We start from the raw sequence: 18,607 nt of genomic DNA, 5'->3' as shown, positions 1-18,607 counted from the left end.
ATTGAGAGAAATGGTAACAGAAAAAATTATAAATTTCCTAGGGCTGAATACTAACCTGAAACATCTCCAGAATGATTTGAGCAGAGGCAGGCTAGGAATGTCATCAGGTTTTTTGAAAGACCAGTAGTAAGATGCAAATGCCCCAGCCAAAGTTAGCTGACCCATTGCTGATACAAAATTGATCAACCAGAAAAACATAAACAGCGCATAGATTTGAAGATAAAGAGTATACCTGGAAAAATAATAATTGAAATAAATGCAAACATTATAATGAATATTGTATTTCAGGATGGTCATTTTTTTTTTTTTTGCCATATAAACACATGCACTATATATTCTTTTTTCACTCATTTATTACCATTCTTATTCTAACTCATTTCCATTGTCCCAAAATCTTTTGTCACACATCTATGATCTCTCCAGCAACACTTTTTGTCTTCGTGTGTGCTCTTGCTCCACTTATTTCATTCTGTTCTTCCATGATGTGTATCCTTATATGCACACACGTTTGCGTCTATGTTTATGTGTGTATGTGTGTGTGCTTGTTCTTAGCAACACTTAGACCTTATATTTATCACAGGTATGTGATATCTATATGTATCACATATATGTATCACAAGTATGTGCATATATGTCTATTGTGTGTGTATTACTCTGTATCTATTATTTTTCCCCCTTCTCTCTTCTCCCTTCTGTCTTTAATTGTCATGTTATGTGGTGTGGTGGTGGGTGTTACTATTCCATTCATGTTTTCTATTGAGGCTCAGTCTGTCTACTACTATGTGTATAGCATCCGGTGTCTGTGTAAGTGTCGTGTCAGTTCTATGCATTGATAATACCATAACCTCTCAGCTATTAAGTGAACCTCTATGTTCTGCTTGAGCATGTTGGTAGAGCACTGACAAGCCTTTCTCTTCTTTAAGCTCACACCAGTGTTCATCCATATGCTCCCCTATGCTGCATGCAGTTTTTCCTATGTAAATAGTTGTCACGTTTCTGCACTGTCCCTCAGTATATTGTAAGTTATACATTATATTTCTAACCTTACAGCTAACCTGTGGGTTCATCCTACATACAACACAATTGTTCTCCATACATGGGAACTTATCAAAGGGATAAGTTCTAAGGGATTTTATAGGAGCACCAGGCCTTTCTATTACTTTAATGTTTTTCTAAAAAGATATGCAAGTTTGCCACCAGGGGTAGCATCAATGGACAAAATATGGCTTGTGCTATTGGCAAAAAAATGTATTTAGGATTTGATGTGAAGTCTGTTGAATATTTTTTCAACTTTTCGCATTGAATTTTAATTGGTGTGATTCTAAACAAGTTTGTGAGTGGAACAAAAGGGTGCAGTTAATTTTCTTCCTACGTGGTTAACTTTCTTCCTACGTGGTGATAACATGCAGAGGCAGACAAGTCAGTTGACATGCAAGGACAGACAAGTCACTTGACATGTGGTAACAGACAAATCAGTTGACATATAGTGACTGACAAGTCAGTTGTCACATGAGGTTGGCTTTGTTGCCTATCATCTGTTTGCACTCAGTACCAGAGAATACACCAAGATAAAAAAAAGAAAAAAAGAAAAAGCTAGGTTCCTAAGTGTAAAAGTTTAACCGATTCCAATAAATTTCTGGTTCATATTTTACTAACCTCAGCTAGATGAAAGGCAAAACTCAATCACAATGAGATTTGAACCTGGAACATCAAGACATAAATACTGCAAATAACATTTATACTAAACAACTACTCAGGTTTGAGCCAATGAAGGTGCCCCTACATGGTTATTTGTGTTAGAAATAGTAGCTAAATGTCCTAGATTTGCATTACTGTCTTTAAAAAGAAATGCTGAAAAAATTGCCTAATGCATTCAGAGATGCTATATCTGAAAAGACTGGATGGCCATGGAGACTTGGAGAGAAATAGCAACAATGAATGCCATCACCCACATCATAAATAATAATAGAACCTCTAGAGGTTACTTGATCTGTTAGAAGTAGCAGCCAGGTAATCCTCAAAATCACACTTTACTGTTTAAGGGAAGAAAACACAATGAATGATGTGGTCCTATAAAAACAAGCTAGACAATGCTTGTCTGCTTGACCAGAGCCGACTTGTAAAACCATGCTAGAAATAATAGCTAAATCTCCCTCAGATTACAGCCCATTATCTCAGAAAAAGCCATAAATAATGTGGTCTTGGGTTCTTTGAACATAGGGGAAAAAATGTATGGTCACCACTGGAATGCTTTTGATCATAGGTATACTCAATCAGGACTGAACTGAACAGTAACAACCCACTACTTTTAAAATGAGAACTAAAAACAAAAACTAAAAGCAAACAAACAAACAAAAAGTATTAAATCAAAAACTTACGATTCCATACTTCTCATCACACTGCAGGCATTAGTTTCATTTGTTGGTAGACCCTATACAAAGAGATGTACATAAATTGAAATGATTGGTGGTACTGAGTTATACAGTAGTGTATATGTATATATGCATACCTTTCCTTCTTGAGACACAAACCCTACTTGTGAAGACCTGTTGAGGCAAGTGAAAATCAAACTCGAAATCGTTCAACACCAATGGAAATTGTAGCTGTGATACCAGTGCCAGTGACACGTAAGAGAACCATCCGAACATGGCCGTTGCCAGCGCTGCCCTGACTGGCTTCTGTGCCAGTGGCACGTAAAAAGCACCATCCGATTGTGGCCGTTGCCAGCCTCGTCTGGCCCCCGTGCCGGTGGCATGTAAAAAGCGCCATCCGATCGTGGCCGTTTGCCAGCCTCGTCTGACCCCTGTGCCAGTGGCAAGTAAAAAGCACCCACTACACTCATGGAATGGTTGGCGTTAGGAAGGGCATCCAGCTGTAGAAACACTGCCAGATCAGACTGGGCCTGGTGCAGCCTTCTGGCTTCCCAGACCCCAGTTGAACCGTCCAACCCATGCTAGCATGGAAAACGGACGTTAAACGATGATGATGATGATGTATATGTTTAATCCATGTCAGCATGGAAAGCAGATACTAAATGATGATGATATGTGTTTGTGTGTATGTATATGAATGAGGCCAGTTGCATAAAGAAGTGCCAAGCTCTGATTATGGAGGGAGACTGTGGAAGGAGTAGATCCAGGAAGGTAGGGGACGAAATAATGAGAAAGGATCTTCAGATGCTGGGCCTCACTGAGGAAATGACAAGGGACCAGGAATTGTGGTGATTTTCTGTACTTGAGAAGATGTGTCAAGCTAAGTAAAGCTGCTGACGTCCATACATACAGATATGTCCTTTAAAGGTGCCAACGAAATGTAAAATGCACTCCTGCTGGTGCTCTGTAAACACATCCATACTGGCAGCACATTATTAACCAGCACACTATGTAAAGTGGTTGGTATTAGGAAGGCCATCCAGCTGTAGAAACCATGCCACAAGAGCCATTTATTATTTATTTATGTTTTGGTTTATGTCTATCATTGTTTGAATTGCATAATAGATGTTTTATCTGTAATTTATATATATATATTATATATATATATATATATATACATATATATAAATGGCAATTTCTGTCTGTTACGAACTTGGTGCTTAAACCACCAAATCAATCTTCAACAAACTTTGTATACATGTAAAAGAGTCTTTTACAATAACATGGTGAATGAATCAGGTCAGTTAAAACTACCCTACTACTAAAATGTAAACTTTTTTTGAACTTATAATATTCTGTGTATATATATACAGATACAATACCAATATTCCACTGAACTTTTTAATAATTCTTTCTGGAAACTGTCTTTAACATTTTCTTAAAAATGTATATATATTTTGTAATCTTTTATGCCCAATATTTTAATGAAATTGTTAAACGTTTTTATATTTTCCCAAGATTTTCCCTTGTAAACTGTTCTTAACATGTTCTTATTATCAAAGAATGTATATATATATATATATATATATATATATATATATATATATATATGTATGTATTATAATATTTTGTGACAACCAGTACCTAACACAACCAAGCTTTTACATGTTACTTTTGACAACCTTTTTCTAAAAAAGTTAAATCGGTAAAGTAAATAAACATCTTTTAAAATTGCATTTTCAAACCTTCTTTCATATATATATATATATATATAGAGAGAGAGAGAGAGAGATAGATAGATAGATATATAGATAGATAGATAGATATATACACTTACACTTTGTGGATAGTAACCAATAAAAAGAGGGGAGGGGTAATTATATCCTCACATCATGATGCAGGATTACAAATTTGAACTTGAAATAAAGGAATATGTAAAGGATACAAAGAGTTCAAGTATGTAAATATATCATTAAAATTTTTTAAAATTTTATTATCTATATAAGGTAATTTAAATAACACATGTATGGTTGCATCAGTATTTTAAACTCTGTGTTTAACAATTAGATTTAAGGCATGTCCAAATTCATACATTAGTAGACTTTGAGATGTATAACAATTTGAGATTATCACTAGCCAGATGTAGTCATAATAACTATTCTCTATTTTCTTTCATTGAGAGTCATATAATCAATGTGTAAAGATGGGTTTATCGTTTCTTTTATCTTTTATTTGTTTCAGTCATTAGACTGTGGCCATGCTGGGGCACTGCCTTGAAGAATTTTTAGTCGAATGTATCAACCCCAGTTCTTGTTTTTTTCTAGTCTGGTACTTATTCCCTCGGTCCCTATTGTCATATTACTAAGTTATGGGGATGTTAACACACCAGCACTGGTTGTCAAGCAGTGGTGGTGGGACAAACACAAACATATACTCTTTTACTTGTTTCAGTCATTTGACTGCAGCCATGCTGGAGCACCGTCTTTAAATGTGTGACGCTTACAACACCTAGGTTTCCCAAGCAGTCACCCATCTAAGTACTAACTAGGCTCCATGTTGCTTAACTTCGGTGATCGGATGAGAACCGGTGCTTTCAACGTGATATGGCAGTGTGACCGTGTGTGTATCGTTGGCGATTTTTTTCCCCCTTCTTCCCTTCCTTGGATCTTTACTTTTCCTATGTTTCTGACGAAGAGCTCCACTCGAAACATTAAATCTTCCTTCTTTCTTTTCTTTCCTGAGTGTCCAATAACACTATACTTGTTCCACGTCTTCGCATTGTTGTGTTTTCTCTTTGTGTTTTCATGTATATATATATATATATATATATATGACATATATATGATGGCTTCTTTTCAGTTTCCATCTACCAAATCCAGTCACAAGGCTTTGATCAGCCTGAGGCTAGAGTAGAAGACACTTGCCTAAGGTGCCATGCGGTGGGACTGAACCTGGAACCATGTGGTTGGAAAGCAAGTTTCTTACTACACAGTCACACTTGAAAAGATGCTAAAAATTTTAAAGTCAGCATCATTATCATAGCTGCTAGCAATTGGACTGTAACCAGTACATTGCTTAGAGTCTGCACGGTTCTATGGGCCCAATTCTGATCTGTGTATGCTGTGGCATGCTGACAAGTAAATACTATAGATTTAGTGCACTGATTTGCCCTGGAGCCCCTAATGCTGCTATGAAGGACATGATGGTAACAACAGATTGCTCTTCTTCCACAGACCCCTTTTTTTTTTTTTTTTTTGCAGATGAAAAATTCAAAAGCCTTGATGAAAATCAGAGGACATGTAAATGGAAGAATAAACCACACCTAAAAATTTGTTGTGAAAGAGCTTGATGAAAAAACTTCTATATTCTTGCCCCCACCCCACTCTCATTTCCAATTCTGCCACAGCTAGAATAATTAAACAAGAAACTACAAGATAAATGTGAGAAAAAGACAAAAAGACAAACCCCCCCCCCAAAAAAAACAAAAAACAAACAAAACAGAAAAAGCACTTACTGAACATAATGATTCAATCTGGGTTACGATAGCATTAGTTTCTGAAGAATTTACTTTCAGATTTGATGATCGATTAACAGCATAAAGATGACTGTTGAAAAAGTTAAGAAATGATTGGGGGCACAAGTTCTTGTTAGAAGCAAAACTACTACTGAAATACAGCCACTGGGCTTTGATCATGCTAGGGCACATACTTAAGGATTTAATTAATCATATTGACTTCTATACTGAATTTAGTTTGGTACTGTTAAGTCATGGGATAAAGACATGCAGTATAGAAACACTACTTTTTAGATTGGCATTAAGAAGGGCATCCAGTCATAGAAAACCATGCCAAATCAGACTGGAGTCTGGTGCAGCCTTCCAGCTTACCAGTTCCGCTTGGTGTCATACAAATGGCAACCGTGCCAGGTCATAAATGAATACTACAAGGCATTTTGTCCAATGTTCTTACCAATACCCAACCAAAAACTACCTTTGGTTTAACCCTTAAGCATTTAAACAGGCCATATCTGGGCCAAAATTTTCTACCTGTTTTATGTTCAAACCGGCCAAATCTGGTCACTATTCCTAATAATGTCATTCAAAACATAAGCAATCAGAACATTGAGATCTCAAAACTACAAAGATAATGCATGATTAATTCAAATCAATGTGAATGAATATGCATTACATTTCACAGAGTAATTTGAAAGATAAAGGGTTATATTATGTTGTATTAAGTGCTCAAATAATCTTGGCAGGATTTCAGCTTATTACTTAAAGTAATCTAAAGAAATATCTGCATCCCATTGGAGCAGTAAGCATCTTATGTCTTCCTGAATAGCACATTAGTTGATATCAGGTAAATATAAATCAGTGTTTGAAGAAACTAAAGGTGTAACTTAGTAAAATTCACAAATTTAAATAATTTTAAATGCTATAGAGCAAAGCTTTGCTCAAAATGCCAGGATTCTTTCTCCCCATATCAGATATGAAATTTATATAATTTTCCTAAATTTGAACTTGAGATCTATAGATTTGAATGCATCATCTATGAACCATCAGGTTATGTTAATAAAATAATCTGAGTGAAATTTTTTTCATGACAAACAAATCATTTTATTAGAATATTTGTGATTGTATTTTTTAATTGTCTTTCTCTTTTCACTTGATTTAACCCTTTCAACACTAACATACATGATTCTATCAGTTATTTCATAAGACAAAACCACCTGTTTTAAGGTGTTCATTTTAAAATTATAACCGCCCATTATAATTTTATGCAAGAACCTTTGGTTGTATCTTAAAAGCCAATTTAATAATGAAAAATTTATGTTTTAAATTCATATAGCATATAAACATAGGGAGTGTTTCTCATTAGAAGTATGGCTACAAAAGAATTAAGACAGTTTGATTCTTGTCATAAGTAAACTGTGTATTAGGAGAAAATATGTTTTTATGTATGTTTATAAGGATACACTGCTACAGAAAGCCAAAGGAAAATCACACCGATTTGTAAGATGAATGGAATAATTGGCCATAACAATGTAGACATGATACTGCCAACAGCTCTACAAAAAATAAATAACAATTGATAATAACATTAAATGCATATTAAATATAAACAATTGAAGCAATTACTTAAAGAAAATTCTGATTAAGAAAGAATATTTTTTTAAAAAGGTTCATCATTAAAAAGAAAAAATTACATTGGAGTTTAGATTGAAATTTCAGATGAAATACTTTTTTTTAATCTATAGATTATTTTTCTCCCCTCATAATTGTCATAATCCCCATTTATGTCCAACTTTCTTTGCTGGCATTGGTTAGATTGGTACCACTCATCTTCCTTAGTCATTGCTGTACATAGCAAAAGAAACAGTAAGCCAACTTTTACAGTATACAGTCAAGGTACATTTTATCATGAAGCCAGCACAAAAGAGGCTGCCCATGGCAGGATTAACCCTTTAGTGTTTAAACCGGCCACATCCGGCCCAAATAATCTGTTTTCTGTTAAAACTGCCCTGATTTGGTATCTCACACCAACCTATAATGTCAATCTAAAAATAGGTGATAACATCATCGAAATCTTAAAGCTACGAAATAATGCATGATTAGCTTAAATCAACCATTCAGAATTTTCTATTTTTGTTATATAAATAGAAATTAATATTGTATTAGAATTATTTTTCGTCCAAACAGAAATCACTGTGTTTGCTCTTTAAGATATGTAATGTTATTCTTTCCAGTGGTAAGTGTGAAGGGCAATGAATTAGAGTATAGTAAATAATTTTTGGGACTAGGCCATAGTACCTTCACTGGTGATTCATTGTGCTCCAGCATGAATTTAGAATTAAAAATTTAGGTTTATTTGTATGTTTTAATTATAGAATTAATAGAATGTGGGATTAGTGTTAGGATTAAGATCAGGTTTTATGGAAAATAAACAACAGGGTTCAAGTTGGTCAAGAGCTTTAATCTTCAACAAGACCTACCAGGTCCTTCAAAAGTTACAAAGATCAATAGTTCTTCAGGTTTCTGTGGCAGCTAATTCATTGAATATTGTAACGTTATAAAGAAATTACAAGTCTAGAAACTCTTGAAGGTACAATATATTGAAGTAGAAAAAAAAATAGAGAAATAAAAAAAAAAAAAATACTCAGAAAAGTATTCACTGAGAGAAGTAACTAACCTGCTTCCTTCTTTGATCAATGCTATTGCAATCCGAATGCGAGAAAAGAGTACCAGTAATATAAGCAAGAAAATAGCAAATATAACTCCAGTAATGATACCTGTAAATAGATCATATAAAGACAGGTGAATTCTTTCTTTGAGTTTTAGTTTCAGATGCATTGCAAAATTTAATTTGATTTTGCACAAATTATACGACTTATTTTGTCTATGTTAGATAAAGGTCCTCTGGGTGTAACTAATGGCACTAACTAAATGCCATCTACTCATTGCAGAAAGTAACTAGTCAACTGGATTAGTCTAGGTAGTTAACCAGCAAAGCTAAAAGACAAATGAATTAGAATTATCTTTGTTTAGTTGCAGATCAGCTTTGGATGAAGTTATCTATGATTAGTGACATCTAACTATGATAATTACAGCAGCTTTTTTTGATAGTAGGATGTGAACTGGGGGAAAATTTGGCTGGTATTTCTAGCAAGTCATACGAAAGGTCTGGTCAGGTGTAGGGACTTGCTGCATTCACCATTTGTCAGTAGTGACCCATTCAGCAGAGCTCCAGTCAGACGCCACCCCAACAAGATACTTCCACATCTGTCATGACCATGTGGCATGTGGTTGACCAACCATGACCTGACAACCTAGCTGGATTCTCTAAGAAAAGAACATGGTAAGTAGGGTCCAACTTGGAAAATCAAGCAACATGGCCAAACAATCTCTCAAATCAAAAATAACAGGATGAAATCTGACCAATAGCAACCCATAATCTTGTGAGTTCAGGAGTTCAGGCAGCTCCTAAGGGATCCTCAGACAGTGTCCATGTTTCACCATTATAGTGCAGGGTAGGGAGGATCAGCAGCCTAAAGACCCAAATCTCTGTCCTCTTGCATAGATATTGGCAGCACCAGACACCCTTGTCCATAACTGTACTGGCTAATCCAAGTCCTTTTTTAAGACTTCAGACTCACAGCTAATGCCACTATGAATCTCACTGCTGAGATAAGTGAAGTGGTCAACAATTTCGACGTTCTCACCCACAAGACGAACAGACAAGGTGGAATTTAGATCATTCTGTCAAATGTGATGCTTATTTATTCACACTATTTTGAATTAATCATGCATTATCTCATAGCTTTGAGATTTTGATGATGCAATTGCTTATTTTCAGAATAATATTGTAGTATAAGTGTAAGGTTAGATCTGGCTGGTTTGAACAATAATATTTGGGCTGGATATGGCTGGTTTAAATGCTAAAGGGTTAAGTTTTAAAAAAATCATATAATTATTATCTAAAGGAAACATATTTACTTGTCCATAAATAGAATTTTGCTTTTGAAAATGTAAACAAAAGTGGGTTGAATCCAACAGTCATTTGCTCATCGGAGTCCTTCCAAATAGTGTACTTCCAAGCAGATACACCACAACCTGTTGGAAAAAAAATCCCAAAGTGTTACAATTAGAAGGCAATTTGTTACAAATAAAATTGGAAGAAGTACTGTGCAAACAGAGAGAAATGATAGAATGTGTTAATATTAACTCTTGAATTTTAAAATAATTAGCTGCTAAAGAAATTTTTGTAATTAATAGAGCCTTCACTTTCACGGCTACATGGAGCTTAATATTGTTGCATATTAAATTACCTTTTAGCTGTAGATAAACCCTGATCAAGCAGGCTTGTAATCAAAGGTGTTCCAACTGTGACCATTTCATCTTTTCATACATCTAGGATTACATTATCCAATGTGTCCTTATTAGTTTAAAATTTGGCTGTTATTTCTAGCAGATTAAGTAACTACATCAAGTGTTCTGTCATTGGATTGCACTATGTATGTTTAGTTTTAGGTTAACCTTGACTGAACAAACACATGATCAAAAGTATTCCAACCACGAACATCTCATCTTATTTCTAGACAATGAATTCAAGACTATTATTGAAACTGAAGTTAGACATACAGCCAAATACTACAATATAGATATAAACAAAGCTATAGTCCAGGTGGAGTAACTACAGATTTCATAAACGGTTGATATAGATATTTTCTTTTTCATTGAATTTTAATAATGTTGACATCTCCTGGGCAACTGATTTCCACTATTGTGCACGTCTTTCACCTCAAACATTTTATGATTATAAATTTTTCCTCTTTCCCACTTGTTTGTTTCTCCTTCATCTTTGCTTTCTGAAGAAAGACTAACTAGCGTCCAAAACATCAGGGGATTCCATTCTGCTTTGAAGCATTAAACTACTACCACATCATACTTCTTTTATCTCTTGGAGTTGTTTTTAGTAACTCCATCTATCCTTTAGAAACTCCATCCATCCCTATATAAAACTACTGTTAAATACAAAACAAATAGGGAAGAAATAAGGGGTCACTTACCAGCTGCAAATAAAACCAAGAAAGCAATCACTCCAAACCATACCATGATACCAGCTACCCATCTCATTAAGAAAATCCACAGTAGTGACACAAACATAGCAATAATTAGAGCACTGAAATATAAAGAATTAATTACATTTTGGAAACAGTAAAAAGTAAATGAAAATAAGTTCTTGTTTATCTAAAAGGCTACTTATTGAAAGAGAGGTATTATCAACAGCGTTGTCACACTATTGTCTTAGCATATTACTACCAGTGATTTAATTGAATACAGGCCTATTTTCACACATTAAAATCAGAGTGCAGAAGAAATCATATTAAAAAAAAAAAATTCATCTGAAATATTGCTGTTAGCTGAATAATGTAGTATCTGGTATACAAATAGAATTTTTCAGATCAAAATTTACAGTCACAAAAAGACAAGCTGACTTACAAACCAAGATGACTTTGAGGACCAAAAATTCCATGTGAAATGCAACAGGATTTAGAAAGATAGTGATGATGTTTGAATACTTATGCTATATACCACATTGACTTGCATGCCAGTATAAATGCTACTAGCAGTAACTATTCTGGACTCAACAGATGAGAAAATGAAAGTCTGAAATAGTTGCTGATAAGCTTGTAGGGCAGATGTATCCAATCTTTGGCAACATGGAAAATATCCAATGATAATTATGAAACAAATTTAAACTCAAATTGTAATACAATTTTAAAGAATACTAGTTTAAAACCAAATAAATTTGATCAAATTTGTTTCTTTTATTTGAATTTCAAACTCCTCTTCTACTGCGATTGATAAAACTCTTCAGTTTTAGTAACTGTAAATCTCAATCTGATAAAAATTATGGAGGGGGAGCCAAAAGAATCAGTAATTATTCATTGTTCTTAACAATTTTATTATGTTTATATGAATTACTGGAGTCCATGGCTTTACATCTGAGTCAATGCTTTCCTTGTTGCTGCTTACACAGTCATGAAATAGAAGTATGTATGTATGTATATATACACACACACACACACACACAGAGACACACACACAAACACACACACACAAAGCGTAGCTAGAATGTGTGCTGCCCAGGGCGTCCCTTTTGATTGATTCAAAAGACTTATTGACTTCTGTAAGAATACATTATCAAACAGATAAATTATTATCATTAAACTATTATCATTAAAATAATCATATACATACACCAGAATAATCCACCAAGATGTCATAACATCTTTGATAATTTGTTCTGCATAGCTCTTTGCTTTAAATACACCTTCCATTATTCTAAAAATAAGAAAAAAATGAAAACATAAATACTTAGTTACAATATAAATATAAAGTGTGTGTGTGTGTGTGTGTGTGGTATATAAGTATCTTTGATGCTGCTTACTGGTTAGATTCAAACTTGTATGTAATTTGATGCACAACAACAAAAAAATTTTCAAACAAGAAAATCTTGTTAAAGCTAAGTCATCAATAAGAAGTAAAAACTGGTATTACTTATTTGGCATTATTCCCTTTTGTAGCTGAAAATATATGTTGAACTGTTCACAAAAGTATTTCCTGTTTTAACAATAGCTATATATATTTCTTTACTACCCACAAGGGGCTACACATAGAGGGGACAAACAAGGACAGACAAATGGATTAAGTCGTTTACATCGAGCCCAGTGCGTAACTGGTACTTAATTTATCGACCCTGAAAGGATGAAAGGTAAAGTCGACCTCAGCGTAATTTTAACTCAGAACGTAACAGCAGACAAAATACCTATTTCTTTATTACCCACAAGGGGTTAAACATAGAGGGGACAAACAAGGACAGACAAATGGATTAAGTCGTTTACATCGAGCCCAGTGCGTAACTGGTACTTAATTTATCGACCCCGAAAGGATGAAAGGCAAAGTCAACCTTGGCGGAATCTGAACTCAGAATGTAACAGCAGACAAAATACTGCTAGACATTTTGCCCAGTGTGCTAACGTTTCTGCCAGCTCACCGCCTTGCTATAGCTATATATTATAGCCAGTTTATACATTTATGCATAAGAATAAATGCATAAGTAGAATGTAACTGAAAACAATTTCTTGCTTAGCTAAAAAAACCACTTGTTGAAAGGATATTATCAAGTGGGTTGTCCCACCATTGTCTTAGCATATTACTGCTAGAGATTTTATTGAATCTAGGAGAGATTAGATATATTTTTAAGCACTAAAATTAAGATGCAAAAGAAATCACATTAAAAAATAAATTTATCTGAAATATTGTTGTTAGCGGAACACAAGCAGCAGCTAAGCTGGGTTCCACATGAGAAAACAAAATAGTTGATGATAAGCTTGTAGGGTAGACATATCCAATACCAGTCAGCACAGAAAAATATTCGACAATGAAAATATGTATAGAGATGTATGAGAAGGTGTATAGTCAGAGTGTTGGGCTCAAGATCATAAGATTGTAGATTCATGGGCAGGGCAGTAAATAGTGAGTTTAAGCAAGACATTTCATTTTATGCAGTTCCAGTCTACTCAACTGAAAATGCAACCTTCTTTCAGCTGTTACTCAAGCCTTGCAAACAGATTTGGTGGACAGAAACTGAAAGAAGTGGTTGAATGAATGAGAGAGAGAGTGAGAGAGAGGGAGGGAGGGAGAGAGAGAGAGAGAGGGAGGGAGAGAGAGAGAGAGAGAGAGTGTGTGTGTGTGTGTGCATTTCCCACCACTGCTTGGCAACAGGTGGTGGTTTGATTATGCCCCTGCAACTTTGAGGAGACCCCCTTCGGTCACAAATGACCATGGGATTGCACCTAGAAAGTTACCCTCCGCGGCACAAGTCCGGGCAAGGTTGTTTATGGAAGGCCAGCAGTCGTCCATGCATACCAGCCTCCCCTCTCCATGCCACCGATGTTACTCAAGGGAAAGGCAAAGGCTGATACAGCTTGGCACCAGTGACGTTGCAACTCATTTCTACAGCTGAGAGAACTGGAGCAACGTGAAATAAAGTGTCTTGCCCAAGAACACAACACGCAGCCTGGTCTGGGATTCAAACTCACAACCTCACTGTTGTAAGTTCGATGCTCTAACCACTGAGCCATGCGCCTTCACTTAGCAGTCTGGTAAAAGAAACCAATAGAATAAATAGCAGGCTTAAAAAAGAAAAAAAAATGATAAAACGTACCGGGGTTAATTTGTTTGACTAAAGTTTTCAAAACAGTGCCCCAATATGGCTGAAGACTGAAACAAGTATTTTGTGTTTAATCTCAGACTGGGAAATACAAGTGGATCTGAGGGGAAGACTTTGCCTTTCACTCTTTTGGGGCATATGAAATAAGGACCAGTTGATATCTGGAGTTAATGTAATTGACTTACCCCTACCCTAAAATTACTGGCCTTGTGCCGAAATCTGAAACCATAATTATAATTATCGAGGTGGTGAGCTGGCAGAATTGTTATGTTGGGCAAAATGCTCAGTGGCATTTCATCTGTCTTGATGTTCAGAGTTCAAATTCCACTGAGGTTGATTTCGCCTTTCATCCTTTCAGGGTGGATAAAATAATTACCAGTTGATCATTGGGGCTGATTTAAGTGACTTAGTCCCTCCCACCAAACTGCTGGCCTGGTCTGAAACTACGGAACCATCATCATCATCATTATCATCATCGTTTAACGTCCGTTTTCCGTGCTAGCATGGGTTGGACGGTTCGACCGGGGTCTGGAAAGCCAGGAGGCTGCACCAGGCTCCAGTCTGATCTGGCAGTATTTCTACAGCTGGATGCCCTTCCTAACGCCAACCACTCCACGAGTGTAGTGGGTGCTTTTTATGTGCCACCGGCACAGGAGCCAGTCAAGGCAGTGCTGACATCGGTCACGTTCGGATGGTGTTTTTTACGTGCCACTGGCACAGAAGCCAGTCAAGGTGGCGCTGGCATCGGCCCAGGCGGTGCTGGCATCGGCCCAGGTGGTGCTGGTATCAGCCCAGGCGGTGCTGGCATCAGCCGAGGCGGCGTGGTAGCAAGTTGGACTAAATGCTTAGTGGTAGTTCTTCTGGCTTTTTACATTAAGGGTCTTTTGGCCATTCAGAGTTGATAAAATAAGTAGTGGGGCAATGTAATTATCTAGCCCCTCCCCACAAAATTCCAGGCCTTGTGCCTATAGCTGAAAGAGTTAACATTATTTAAAGTGGGAAACAGGCAGAATCATAAGAGCATTGAATGAAATGCTTATTGGTATTTCTTCCAACTCTATGTTGTGTGTTCAAATCCCACTGCAGTCTACTTTACCTTCATTCCCTTTGAGGTCAATACAATAAAGTATTAGTCAAATACCTGAGTTGATGTAATTGATTTGACCTATTTCCTCAAAATAGCTGGCCTTGTACCAAAAATAGAAAACATTATTAGTTTCTACGTTTTTTATATATTTGTTTTGCAAGATTCTTGATGTGAAATCGTGTGATGAAACAGATGTTGTTGTAATTAGGTATGGTCATGTTGCCAGTTTAGCCAATAAAAACACATGCACTATATATTTGGTGTTAATTTACTTCAGCTCTATTTATTTTTTACATTAATCTTAATCTTATTTTGGCCAGGGTTCTTTCGTCACACTTCTGTGACCCCATCTGTGGTCCTTTGCTTTCTTCTTTCTGTGTCTCTCCTTACTAATGGTCAGCTATTATTAGTTTCATTATTTAAGATAGCAAACATGCCATACAAAATGCATAGTGACATTTCTTTTGGTTCTTTATATTCTGAATTCAAATCTTGCCAAAGTCAACTTTGCTTTCATTCTTTTAAGGTCCATGAAATACAGAACCAATCAACTACTGGGATCATTGGTATTGACCTCATACACTCCATGCAAAACTTTTGGTCTTTTGCCTAATCAGAAACATTTATTATTAAGGAAAGGAAGATTAACAGAATCTCTAGAGATTAAAAAAAAAATGCATTGTAGTATTTATTCCAGCTTTTAATGTTCTGGGTTTAAATCCCACTGAATTCAACTAAGGCTTTCATCCTTTTTAGGTCAGTAAAATAGAGTATCATTCAATGGGGTCAATAAAATTGAACAAACCCCTTCCCTAAAGTTGCCTAAATAAGAAAGCATTATTCCTATTATTAAATACAACAGGGTGGATAGAATTACAGAAACAGAAGATAATTTGTTATATATTCTGGGGTGAAAAAAAAGGAACATGACTTGAATCTTCATTTCCTCCAAATCTAAAAGTTTAAAGGTTTACTGTCTTCCAATAGAAGCTCATTCCAGTATATTCTTAGTGAGAGACTTAAAACTAGCCATGTCCAGAAAATGACCTATTTCTAAAGAAAGGGATAATTATCATTTACTGAAGATACTTTTTCAACAAATCTGGTCATAGAAAACAAAAAGAACACCAAAAAAAAAAAAAAAAAAACCCCAAAAGACTACTGAATCATATTCCATGTTTTACACTAATTTCTAATTCTCTTTGTGTTTAATCATTTCATTTTTGCTTATTAATTTACATTATTAATAAATTCTTAAGGAATTTATATTTAAGAATTATTATCTAACTTATTTTTTTATTATCTAACTTACATTTTTCTTAATTTGAAGAGTTCTAGTCAAGAGTTTTTAATTTAAATCTTTTTGTTTTCATGCTTTTATTAATGAAATTGATGAACTAAATGAAAGAAATTAATTGAGAAAAGGATAATGGTGAAAATACTTACTTTGTTGAACTAATCACATCATTTTCTGTCACATTTACCTTATCTAAGATATTTGGGGTTTTAGCAAATGCAGTAATGTCAGGAACACATCTCTTCAACACTGGAAATAAATATTAAAAGAAACTTATGAAAGTGTCAGATGAGATCAAATACATTATTATTTTTATTTTTATTATTATATACTATTAAAAATTATCTTAAATAGCCCAGAGCACCAATCATTACATGAATAGATGGAAACCTTTAATTAGGATATGGAACTTGGAGACTCATCCTTTATGTATGTTCCTTTCTATGCAACTTCAAACACGATTCACATCAATTGGAAAGCTAATTTCTATTGAAATATGACATGTTTTTTTTCTCTTTGTCACAAAAGGTAAAAATTAAAAGGATTGTTATACTTTTGTTGTTTATATAGTAATATTTGGTTTAAATTACTTCCTTTTTTAAAAAAAGGGTATGAAAATTCTATGTCCATAAAATATCTTTTTACTATACTATCCTGACTTAAAATAAGCAGTGGTGGACATAGCTAACCAAAAAGTTAGCTTCACTAATCTGCTAACAATAAAAGTTAGCTTCCTAAACGCTAAATAGGTAAAAAAAAATTAGCGGATGCTAAGGCTAATTGGTAACTTTTATATGAATTTAGTCTTGGTTTGGGTTTTTGCCTCTAAAACCCTTAAAAACAAACCTAGAGAGCTGAAATTTTCATGCTGTAGCTTAGACATAGAGCTTTCCAAAAAGGTATCAGATCTTTCCAAAAAGATCAGATGATGATCAAAGTGTGCACAAATAATTAAATGAACAAATGAAATTAAACATTAGTTTTTCAGTCATCATAGGTTTTATTTACTGTACAAAAAGTATTAAATGAATCAAAAAGGTACAGTATAGCATAGGTATCATGCCAAGATCAGATGGTGATCAAAGTGTACTACTCTGGTTGGGTCTTCTCCATTACTTCGACGTGATGCTTGTTGCCCTTCATAAACATCAGCCTCAAAGTTACCATCTGACAAGGTGACTCTCAGTCCTCAAAATATCTTTGTCTATAGAGAATAGGCCCTCAACTGTAGCACTGGATGGGATGGTGATGATATACTTGGTGAACAGGTCAATCAAGACCAAAAGGCAACTTCAGTCAAGACCTCCTTCAAGACGGCTTCCAGCCATGTCTGTGCCTTGGATTTCACCAGGTTCTGTACTTTGGATTTCAGTGACCTATGGATCCTGCTCTCCCAGAACCAAGTGATGTAGCTGAAGAAATCACCTTCCTCATTGTGGGTGGTACAGTTGCCCTCCCCATTAGTCTCCATTAGGGCTGTCTCTATGACAGTCTCCATGGCATTCGTTACTCTGCTAACCTGGCTGTTATTATACTACTCCAGACAGAACAGGCAAAACTTGGAGTTGAAGGCAGCAACCAGCTAGCACTCCAGGTCTTCTAGGAGGAGCTCAAACTTTTTTGTGATGCCTGCCAGTATCGTGTCTATCAGAGGACTGCAGTACAGGAGATGCTTGAACTTGGCCTCCTTCAACTTCATGACGGTAGCCACTACAGTTGGCAGAGGGCTCCCAAGATAGGCCTGGTTCCTCCTGCTGAAGGCTTTGGCAACTTTAAACATCACCTGTTAGAATCAGTGAAGGTCTGAAGCTTCAGCCATGTCATTGCCCTGTGGACAGCTCCCCTATTCTTCTTCAACAGGTTGTTGAAAACAACAGAGTCATAGGTAGAGTTCCATCTGGTACTGTTGGGGACCACCAGCCTCCTCTTTAATGTATCCAGAATGCTGTCTGTCGCCACCATGCTGCAGCTCTTGGCATCCAGAGCCTTGTTGGCATCCACGCTGGCTACCAAGTTGGAGGTATGGGCTGTGCACTTCATGTGCACTGGCAGGTTTAGGCCCAGGCTGCTGGACTCGTCAAGGGTGGCATCAGCAGAGATGTATTCAACTGTCCAC

The 18,607-nt window shown here is 35.7% G+C and overlaps 1 protein-coding gene and 1 pseudogene across 5 annotated transcripts in view; both read right to left on the bottom strand.

The window, feature by feature from the left end:
* The window catches only part of LOC115212006 (choline transporter-like protein 2), a 206,067-nt gene that overhangs the window by 21,212 nt on the left and 166,248 nt on the right, over positions 1-18,607 (bottom strand). For all 5 annotated transcript variants that reach the window (XM_029780799.2, XM_029780823.2, XM_029780808.2 and 2 more), the window contains exons 8-16: positions 16,641-16,740; positions 12,133-12,216; positions 10,938-11,050; positions 9,865-9,981; positions 8,561-8,660; positions 7,347-7,439; positions 5,887-5,977; positions 2,379-2,431; positions 56-232 (exon numbers count right to left, since the gene is read on the bottom strand). In XM_029780799.2, the coding sequence (XP_029636659.1) occupies positions 56-232; positions 2,379-2,431; positions 5,887-5,977; positions 7,347-7,439; positions 8,561-8,660; positions 9,865-9,981; positions 10,938-11,050; positions 12,133-12,216; positions 16,641-16,740 (928 nt within the window). The remainder of the gene's footprint in view (positions 1-55; positions 233-2,378; positions 2,432-5,886; positions 5,978-7,346; positions 7,440-8,560; positions 8,661-9,864; positions 9,982-10,937; positions 11,051-12,132; positions 12,217-16,640; positions 16,741-18,607) is intronic.
* On the bottom strand, positions 4,869-4,987 carry LOC115220708 (annotated as a pseudogene).

Source organism: Octopus sinensis, linkage group LG1 (assembly GCF_006345805.1).
Source record: "Octopus sinensis linkage group LG1, ASM634580v1, whole genome shotgun sequence".
In the NCBI taxonomy this organism is placed as follows: domain Eukaryota; kingdom Metazoa; phylum Mollusca; class Cephalopoda; order Octopoda; family Octopodidae; genus Octopus; species Octopus sinensis.
Note: the sequence above shows the minus strand (reverse complement) of the source record. Positions and strands in the feature narration are given on the sequence as shown.